The sequence below is a fragment of the Scleropages formosus genome, chromosome 12 (genome assembly GCF_900964775.1).
Source record: "Scleropages formosus chromosome 12, fSclFor1.1, whole genome shotgun sequence".
Taxonomy (NCBI): Eukaryota; Metazoa; Chordata; class Actinopteri; order Osteoglossiformes; family Osteoglossidae; genus Scleropages; species Scleropages formosus.
In genome coordinates, this window is record NC_041817.1 from 28,095,114 (window position 1) to 28,105,412 (window position 10,299).

At 46.7% G+C, this 10,299-nt stretch overlaps 2 protein-coding genes across 2 annotated transcripts; both read right to left on the bottom strand.

Annotated features, from left to right (window-relative positions):
* Positions 1-20: 20 nt before the first annotated feature.
* On the bottom strand, positions 21-3,670 carry osgepl1 (O-sialoglycoprotein endopeptidase-like 1). The gene is made up of 7 exons (XM_029256892.1): positions 3,285-3,670; positions 2,755-3,142; positions 2,221-2,425; positions 1,986-2,134; positions 545-675; positions 390-461; positions 21-237 (listed from the first exon to the last, which is right to left on the bottom strand). The coding sequence occupies exons 1-7, from the start codon at positions 3,500-3,502 to the stop codon at positions 153-155; spliced, it is 1,248 nt and encodes a 415-aa protein (XP_029112725.1). The 5' UTR covers positions 3,503-3,670; the 3' UTR covers positions 21-152.
* An 846-nt stretch (positions 3,671-4,516) lies between these two features.
* On the bottom strand, positions 4,517-10,227 carry LOC108927945 (ORM1-like protein 1). Its single transcript, XM_018741622.2, has 4 exons — positions 10,095-10,227; positions 6,487-6,674; positions 6,025-6,176; positions 4,517-5,513 (listed from the first exon to the last, which is right to left on the bottom strand). Exons 2-4 carry the CDS (start codon positions 6,658-6,660, stop codon positions 5,378-5,380), a joined length of 462 nt encoding a protein of 153 aa, XP_018597138.1. The 5' UTR covers positions 6,661-6,674; positions 10,095-10,227; the 3' UTR covers positions 4,517-5,377.
* Positions 10,228-10,299: the final 72 nt, after the last annotated feature.

Consider the following 10,299-nt stretch of genomic DNA (forward strand, 5'->3'; position numbering starts at 1 on the left):
TATAATAGTCCAGCTGTGCATTTTTTAAAAATATGAATTTAATTTCATTTGTTCCGTACCGTACATTCAAACCATTTTGATATTTTGCATTCAATACTGATGGAAAATTCTATACATTAAAAACAAAGAAAAAACAAGCATAACATTTCAAATCAATCACTTATAGCCAGCTTTATCCGTGGAAGCTTGATTGCTGCCTCCTTCACCTGTCTTGTAATATCGATGCCAAAAGGAGCCCTGCAACACAGAAACACAGTCATGTAACACTGCAGCACTGTAAATGTTTACACTGGACACTCCTCAAACGCAGTCATTTAACTGAACTCTACTGTTGCTGACAGACGAAGCCCGTTAAAGAGGCTCACTGTTAATGCCGCTTTGTGACTTACTTTGGCTCGTAGACGACATGATCGGTGTGCTTCATAATTCCTTTCCCCTCCCTCAGCCTTTCAATGCCATTCCTAAAAAAGAAACATGCAGGTGATTTTCTTTTTCCTCCACTTGCCACATCAGGTTGAGCTGGATGGATGTCATACTCGCTCACCATGCGATCATGACTCCATTGTCAGTGCAGAGCTCTGATGGTGGACAGAGCAGCAACAAACCAGTGGCATCTGTTATGATTTTTAAGATCTTCCTGATGTACTGATTGCTGGCCACTCCTCCTGATACCACCTGTGAAGGAAAAGGCCCTTTTCTTTAGCCGAGGCATTCACTGTATACGCACCGGCCGCTCATGTCGCAAACATTTCAGTTATAAATTTAAAAAGATCCAACCTTTAGTTAATAACATATAGCAATTAATAACTATTTGATAATTTATACTTTTTTGCATTTCCTCTGCTTTTCTATTGTCGAAATGTCTCGTGCTGTAGAGAAAACACAGTCTTTCCGCGTTTACCTCCGAGTTCACATGGCAGTGCGGCACACCCAATCAGACATGAAGTGTGGGGTCACCTTAATAAACTCTCCAGCACAGTGTTTACAGCTTGTGTCTGGTATCAGAGTATTAGTGACAAGTAACAAGCTCAAATCTATTAATTTTTTCTTAAAATAAAAAAAAAAAATTAAAAATGCACATAGAAGCGCTTTATCCATGTAACCTGTAGAAAGAACCAAAGTATGTCTTTATTAGCCTTCTGAATGCACAGATAGAAAAAAAAAGCTGAAAGTGGCCAGAAGCTGATGAACATTGCAAACGTTTATTGGTTCAATCTGGCAACTGTCAGGATGTATTAGGAGGTGGTGGAATTTATGTTTTCAGTAATATTAAATTAGTTTTAATTTCAGTGTTGTTTCAAGATAAAGATATTAAGCTTTACTGAATTTTTTAACTTATTGTAGCTTTATCACAAGATTTTTACGGAGCCTAACCACAAATAAATCGAGGGATGTCAGTATTATTACTCTTTTATTGACTGGGATTTAGTGGTTAAAGTGAATTCGACTAACAAACAAATTGAATCGCAAGTGCACTTCCGGAGCGGTGATATTCATGAGTTGAACAGCAGGTAGCAAAGTGGTTAGAGCTACTGCCTCTGCGGGTGAAGATCCCAGGTTCAAATCGCACCTCTTGAGGTGGTTCTTTTGATCAAGGTCCTTACCCTGAACTGATAAGAGTAAAAATGACCCAGCTGTACAAAAAGAGAAATCGGTGTAAGGAGCCCAACACTGTAAACTGCTTTGGAGAAAAGGACCAGAGAAATTAATTCATGTAAATATACGATGAGAAACCAGTGCACAGAGAGCATTTCACACAACTACAATCAAATGAAAAAAATCACACTATTTGTGGTTAAGAGAAGCAAATAGTGGTTAAGGAATTGCACTTATGATCAAGAACTTTGCACTCACGTATCAGCAGACCCCATATTACTGTAGTTAACAAGGTACATAACTCCAGCACAATATAGCAAAAACCGTCTGTCACGCTGGCAAAAAGGGTCCACCGAGGGACTGACGCTCGGTGCGAGTCTCTCACTGACCAGAGCGGGGCTGTCCTCCGGCAGGAGTCCACCGGCTTTGCAGAAGAGGACGGCGCGATGCGTGCGCTTAGCCAGGTGGGCCGCCACGACGTGTTGCGTAGCCGCAGCAACGTCACGGACGCAGGGGAGCATCTCGCCCGGCCGCACACCTGTCAAACAAACCGGGCCGCCGCTCAGTTGCGGTTCGCTTTTATCCCGGAGGAGGACTTTTTGCCCGCGACAAACACGCCGGTACCTTCTTCCTGCTCGGCTTTCTCTATGGCCTTCGTCACCTGGTTCCGGAGGCCGGCGAAGGAGAAGTTGCAGTCGAGGTGCTGCCCCATGGGCGGCTTGAAGGGGAACTTTGACCTGCTGCCCCCTTTAGCCAGGTGCTCGATGGCCTGTCCGCCACTGAACGAGGAACACTCGGGGTGCTTCGCGAGGGACAAACGTCTTGCCACCTGCCAGGTGACAAACGTGCATCACGTTTTACGGTTCATTATTCGCACTCATTCGGCAGACGATAACGCTTCTCCAGAGCGACGCACGGAGACTATTGACTCGCATTTAATTCCCATCTTTATCCAAAGTCACCGACGGCGTTGCGATGCAGTAAACTGCCTACAAGCGTTTTCCCGTCCGCACGGCAAACACGCACGCGGAAGAGTCGCCAATCCACCCGAAGCACCGCTTTGCGCACGGAAAGCCACGCGAACACGCGGAGGACGCGTCGACGCGGGCGGATTCGAAGCCGCGGAGAACCGGCGACGCCCGCCGTGCCGCCGCGCACCTTGTCTAAGGTGTCTCCGGGAGCTTCGTCCAGCGTTCGGCCCAGCAGAAGGAAGTCGTCGACGCCCCTGGCCAGCGCCAGGAGGCCGTGGCCCCCGGAGACGAGGAGAACGAGGAAAGGGAAGGGGACCGGCCGCGTCAGTCGCACCGTCAGGGCGTGCGCTTCCATGTGGTGGATGGGGATGAAGGGCCTGGCGTGTCGCCGGGCGAAGGCGAGGCTGTACTCCAGGCCAACGGCGAGGCTCAGGGCGAGGCCCGGCTTCACGGAGGCCGCCACGGCCGACAGCTGGCGGGGCCGCGCGCCGCTCTGGCTCAGGGCGTCCCGGACCACCCGCTCCACGTTCTCCCGGTGGAGCCGCTGCGCCACCACGGGAACGATCCCCCCGCTCCTGCGGGGAGGAACAAGGAAAGGCACGGTGAGGAGAAGGACAAGGGAGGGAAGGACCCCGCCAGGGACCCCGCCAGGGACCCCGCCCCCCGCCGGGCCTCCTCCTCCTCGGCCTCGCTTAGTCAGCGCGCCGCGGTTCCTACCGTAAGTGCACTTCCTTCTGGGAGCACAGAGACTGGCCGAGGATGCGGCCCCTGTGGTCGAGGACAGCGGCGCCGGTGTCGTCGCAGCTCGTCTCCACGCCCAGGACCAGTTGGCTCAGGGTCCTTCTTCGCAGCAGCAGCAGCTCTGCGGCGCTCAGCCCCGCGGGTTTCGGTCTCGGTGCGGCGCGCACCGCAAACATCATCATCATCATGATCATCGCCGGCGGTGTCGTCTTCTTCACTTCAGCCTGGTCGGGGGCTCGACGTTGCGCAGCGATCTCTCATCAACACTCATCTCCTCCGACCTCATTATACTACACTTCGCGCGCTCAGCCCGCCGTCGCGGCCGCTAACGGAGAGACACGAGAAGACTTCCGGTTCGGCGCCTAAACCCCACCGTGCGGAAACGGTGCTACGCAGAGAGTTCCGGTTGCGCGCTTGGATGTGGAACACTTGTAGGCGCCGCTTCAATTTTGTTTCCTAATAAATGTTTAATAATACATTTCATTTTCTTCCAGAAAGACTCGAGATGTTATGTCATGGGTTCACTCCCTCTCTTTGTCAAAGTGCTTTTTCTGAACCGATACCCTGCTGTATGAATTGATGTTAATCTTTGTTTGCAGAAAGTTTAGTGCATATTATTTTGGGGGTGTCACAAAACAAAAGCATTTTGGAAAAGGTTAAAACCATCATATTGTTGGGAATGTTACACATCAGGCTGTGTACATTACCCATGATTACCATGGTATTTGCGAAGCGGACATTATGAAACTGCGATGGACCTTCAAGACAATCTCCAGAAACGTTGTTCTCATTCATACACAGAAAATGGGTAGAAAATGCAGCAGAGCACAAAGTTTTGCCATGTGAAAGGTGAGTGAATATGACTTTGACAGTCCCATAGCTGCAATGAAATTCAGCACCAGTTATCACTTCAACAAGCTCCAGGGTTGCGGGTTTGAATCCTCCCCATGTTCGTACCCTGGGCTTTGTCCAGATGCTCAAGTTCTATCAAAAACCCCACGATTCTGTTGTATCCATATTGTTTTGCCACTTGCCATTTCCTCTCATAAATAAGGCCATCAGTCCAACATAAAACTCAGATTCTTGAAGTGCTGCGAGTCAGTTAGCAGCTTTATCTGTAACCATTGACATGTAGCGAGTTGTTATATGGACAACTGTAAGCATGGACTTTAAATAAAATAAAGCAATCATTTAAAGGATAGAGATGATTTTTTTTTTTTTTTTTTTTATTGTTAGGCACCTGGGCTCTACAAAAGCACCAACGCTACCATGGACAAACAGAAGATTTAAGAGGCAAACTGCCCTGCCAAAAGTACTCAAGAGAATCCACAAAATATCCAACACATTACAGCTACATGAATATAAATACATGAACATACTGTAAACTTAAGACACCTTCTGAAGTTACAACACAAAAGCCTTGTTAATCTAATTTTTTTTTGTTTGAAGAATCAAGACTTACCATGTGCACTGCTACATACAGACTGACAAAATGCTAACAAAACTTTATTCTCAGGTCACCAAAGAAACCATGCAAAATGTCTATCATTCTTCCATGTTTTTCACCAACGCTGAATAAATTGACACCCACTGAACAGTGAAAGTGCATCACTTTGATTCAAAGGTTCATCCTGTTAAAAGTTAATTATCTGCAAAAATACATTTTATGAATGATTGTTTTCTGAAGACAAATTCGAAAAAAGATGACACCGCACAGCATGAGAGTCTGTGCAACGGGGATCATGTGACAAAGGTAAAAAAAAAAAGTAAAAATCAACAATAAACAACAAATTTAAGACCTGGGCCTGCCCAGCTCCGTGACGAAAACTAAAATTAAATAGATTGGTTAGTAATGCACACACTATTCACCTTTTGAACTTCCCTGCCTGGTTTCTCCAGATGCATCTAAACAATTAACGTGTCAATTACTCCACCTGCACACAACTGCTTAGTACACACTCGTGGGGTACAAGGTACAGCAGATTACACACTAATCTGGCCACGTAGAAAGTGACAGCTGGCGCTGGAATTCACCATCGAACTGCTCCTCTTCGTCAGGTACAGCTCTTTTAATACTTGTTGATTCCAAGGATGCGCACCCCGTGGAGCTGGGGCAGTTTGGGGATGAGCACGCTCAGCAGAGACACAGTGTTTATCACAAAGTGCGTTGTGTCGTACTTGGTGTAGAAGCTTGCCAGGAAATACCTGAGGAAAAAAAGAAAAGTAAAAATGTTCATTTAAATTCAAAAAGGCCAATCAAATTATTCATTCAGACCTTTTTTGTTAATCAGTCCACAGATTTCAAAACTGACATTTAAGGATCACTAGAGCAGATTCTGTAATATTGGCAGCATCATGTTATTACATATAGGTTACACAGGGTCAGCTGGTAGCCTAGTGGTGAGAACTACTGCCTTTGGACTCAAAAGTTCACAAGTTCAAATTTCACCTCCGGCTGTATTACCGTTGAGCAAGGGATTCTGCTTTAATGGCTCCAGTAGAATGACCCAAATGAGTAAATAATTGTAGCTGGATTAACATTGTAAGTCACTTTAGAGAGAAGTGTCAGATAAATGAATAAATGTAAATATGCATTTGAAGTTCAGGACACTGAAATTCATTCATCGCACATCATAAAATCTGCAAAATACAGTAGTCTGTCAGAGCATCGATGGCAAACTTTCCCACAGAGTGCTCTCTTTGAGGAGATCCTTACAGAATGATTGGTGAGATTGTGAAGAACTTTCTGGAAGATGTGAACTGCACTCCATAGTCCAGCTGTTCCCAGTGAGTGAGGAGCCGTGCTTTGCCTTGGTCTGGAGTCTCAAAGGGGGTTCCTTTCACCGCATGCAGGAACACGTACATCCCCTGGAAGTACGATACAGACAGAGGAAGTCCTTGTTGGTGATGAAAAACAAAGTGTAACAAATACCCAACAGCACCCAAGAATGGAGAAAAATTAATAAGGAAAACAGTAGTCGGGGGGACGGGGGGAATAAAATGTAATGTGTATGTTAATGCTGTTACTATAGATTCATCATAGAAACACTTATGTTCCTTTTTGGAAATCCCAAAAACTGAGCAGCTGTCTGCATAAAAATAAATTAAATAAAGCATTAGCAAGGTTCTCACACTGAACCCCAAAAAAACAGCGGTTGTTTTTGGCCGTCACCCTCACCAGATTGTGTATGACGTTAGTCAGGGTCCACACGACAGGGACACTGAAGAAAGGGATGCTCAGCAGGACAATGTGAAGGAGGCCAACGCCCAGTGCGTATGTCAGCCATATTCCCCGACTGTTCATCACTCGGGTGTTGGGATTCACCTCACTGTGGGCCACGCCAACGTTCATCTTCTTCGTACCCTCTGTAGAGGAGAGCCATGTTAATCCAAGCTTTCCAAAATGTAAACTCTTAAAATTCCTTCAAGTATCAGGCGATTAAACTGGGAGACTCATTTAACGACACACATTGTGTTCCAGTGCAATCCAGGAATAATTACTTTATTACACAAGGGGCCTGGATTTAGGGCAGAAAAAAAAAAAGGTTTAAGCTGATTTGTGAGAGATTTAACACTTTGCAAACTGCTTCTAGGTCCATTTTGGCTTATTTTCGCTAATATTCATAACACCGACAACACAACACCCAGCGCTACAATATTTTTTGTAAGCCCATCTGTTACACACACACACACACACACACACACACACACACACACACACACACACACACACACACACACTATTCACTCCATAAGCACTGACACTCAGTTAATGTTTCTGGCCAGTGAACCGACTTTGAACTGGAGAGACTTTGTACTATAGTCCAGTGCGGCAAACAGCTCATCAGTGTAGATACGACTGCTCAAGGATCCAAAGTGAACCACATAAGAGCAAAAACAAATCCTCCTTCGGGCAGCTGTCTGTGAAGGGGATTCTACTGGTACAAAACTCGCTCTACAGTTTCATACAGGGCAATAATATTATACGTTTTAATAAAACACGACCATATACACTGACAGAGCACTTTATTAGGTGGAACTATATTAATACTGGGTAGAGCCTCCCTTTGCTCTCAAATCAGCCTCAATTCTTCGTGGCATGGATTCCACAAGATGTTTGATAAACTGGTCCATGTTGACATGATTGCATCATGCAATTTCCGCACATTTGCGCGCTGCACATTCATGTTGCGAACTGCCTGTTCTACCACATCCCAAAGGTGTTCAACTGGATTCAGAAACGGTGACTGGAAAGGCCACTGAAGAACACTGAACTCTTTGTCATGTTCATTAAGCCAGTTTGAGACAAGTTGCTTTGTGACATGCTGCATTATCATGCTGCAAGTAGCCATTAGAAGATGGATAAATTGTGACCATAAAGGGATGCACATAGTCAGCAATAACACATAGGCTGTAGCATTTGGGCAATCGTTGACTGGTATTAACGGGCCCAAAGAGTGCCAAGAAAACATGCCCTGCACCGCTGCACCACCACCACCAGCCCACACTGTTGAAACAAGGCAGGCTGGGTCCATGGATTCATGGTGTTGAAGCCAAATTCTATGAGTCTCAGTCAAAATCGAGATTCATCAGACAAGGCTACATTTTTCCAGTCCTCATCTGTCCAGTTTTGGTGGGCCTGCGCCCACTGCAGCCTCAGCTTTCTGTTCTTGGCTGACAGGAGTAGAACCCAACATGCTCTTCTGCTGTTGTAGGCCATCCGTCTCAAGGTTCCACTTGTTGTGCATTCTGAGATGCTGTTCTGCTCACCAGACTTGTAAAGAGTGGTTATTTGTAGCTCTTCTGTCAGCTCAAACCAGTCTGGCCATTCTCCTCTGACCTCTCTTATCAACGAGACATTTCCAGCCACAGAACTGCTCCTCACTGGATGTTTTTTGTTTTTCCCCACCATTCTGAGTAAACTCTAGAGGCTGCTGTGCATGAAAATCCCAAGAGATCCGCAGTTACATAAATCCTCAAACCAGCCCTTCTGGTACCAACAATCATGTCTGGGTCAAAATCATTTAAGTCACTTTTTTTTTTTAAACCCCTATTTTGGTATTTGATGCAAACACTCCCTGAAGCTCCTGACCTGGATCTGCATGATTTTAGGCATTACACTGCTACCACATGATTGGCTGATTAGATAATTGCATGAACAAACAGGTGTTCTCACTAAAGTGCTCCATGAGTGTAAACTGGCTCCTCATCTTACGTATGCAATTGGGACCAGAAGTCTAACTCATTCTGTTCAAAGCTCCAAAGTTATTTATCACAATCCTAATAGTGATGTGGGTTAGGTCTTGTAAACATCTCAGACATGGCTATATTAAACTAAAAATAGTAGAAGGCTTGTAACATTCAAACTACATCACAGTAAGAAAAATTGGCCTAAACATCAGTAGTTTAGCATATTTTAAGATTAAGTTCAATCTTACAGTTTAAAGTCACAATAAGAAAGGGCAGAAAGTAGTGCTGCTGTCTCACAGCACCTGGGTGGTGCAAGAGGATGTGGGTTTGATCCCTGCTCAGTCTGTGTGGAGTTTGCATGGGTTTCCTCCAGGTGCTCTGGTTTCCTCCCACACTCCAAAGACATACTGTTCAGGTTGAGTGACAGGGAGAGTGTGTTCCACTGATGTATGGATGAGCAACCCAGTGTAAGTAGTGTATCTAGCAGTGTAAGTCACCGCAGTGAATAAGGTGCGTGGGCTGACAATACTACGTAGAGCTCATTAGAAGTCGCTTTGGAGAAAAGCGTCTGCTAAATAAATAAATGTAAAGTCAACAATCTCCTGTGCAACGCCAACTGGTACCTGTCTGATGTGTAACGTTCCTCATATTCCAATTTCCAGCCAACTGCAGCTTTATCCACCCCCACGTGGGTCTCCATGTAGCCGCACAGCAGGCAGTTCTGGTGCCTCTAAACTCGGGGCGGTTCGGGCGGCGCTCTTTACTGACATCTATGGGCCGTGCGGGTAAACACAGGTCGCCTTTGTTCCACAACACTTTAAAGTGCACAACCGTGCAGAACATAGGAACTTTTTCTATTTTCTTTAAAAAAAAAAAAAACGTGTTTTCCACCGCTGCAGACCACACACGCGAGTGGAGTGTTTTCCTGCGCGCTTACCTGCTGGGTTCCAAGTGCAAATGCTGCTGATACCACACTGCCGCTGTGCGCGTCCCGCGTGTTTACCGCACCAACAACGACACAGGTGACAACAACAAGTCAAGTGTCCTCGAGCCTCCCGCCTCCGAAAAGCCCGCGTCCGAGCGCGCGAGCCGTTCCGTTCGCCTCCTCCGCACGCGCGTGGCACGAGGACGCGACCTGTTACACAACAACTTGTGGTGCGCGCGCGCTCGTGTGTGCGACTGTTGTTTTTCCACTTCGCTCAACTTAGTTTCAACGCCGGTGCCTTGCTTGTTGTACTTGTTTACATAAGCGCTCAGCTGCTGATAAGTAACTTGGTATGTGAGAAAAAGCTTCTCCTCCGAGTCCAGACCAGCCAGTGCCCCATTTTATAACCGAACGGTTGAACGAACCCGCATCCGTCGTGTCTGTTTTACGCTCTAAATTGTGGACAACGCGCCCGCCTCATTGCTTTTTCTTCGCGTTCGTCTCTCGCCACATCGACACACGAGTTGAATTTTTACTCGAATTTTCCTCACTAGTCACTAGTATCTGGGTCATCGCCGAGCGAACGGGCAGCTACACACTCCTCCTCTCGAGGCACGCACGCTTCCCACTTGCGGCTCTTATTAAGCGCCTTTTCCGGACAGGTTACTCACACGCAGAGCCGCCGCGAAGCCGTAGCAAGACGCCTCTTGTTCGCGTCGCGCTGGTGACAAAGGGCCGTTCTGTCCTCCGCACAGCGCCGCGCTCCACCAGCCCCGCAGCGAGAGACACACACACGTTGAACGGAAGAGGCGGGGACTGCAGCCCGCCCGCCTACATTGCATTTGTCCAATCGCCGAGCTCCATGGACGGCCTTTC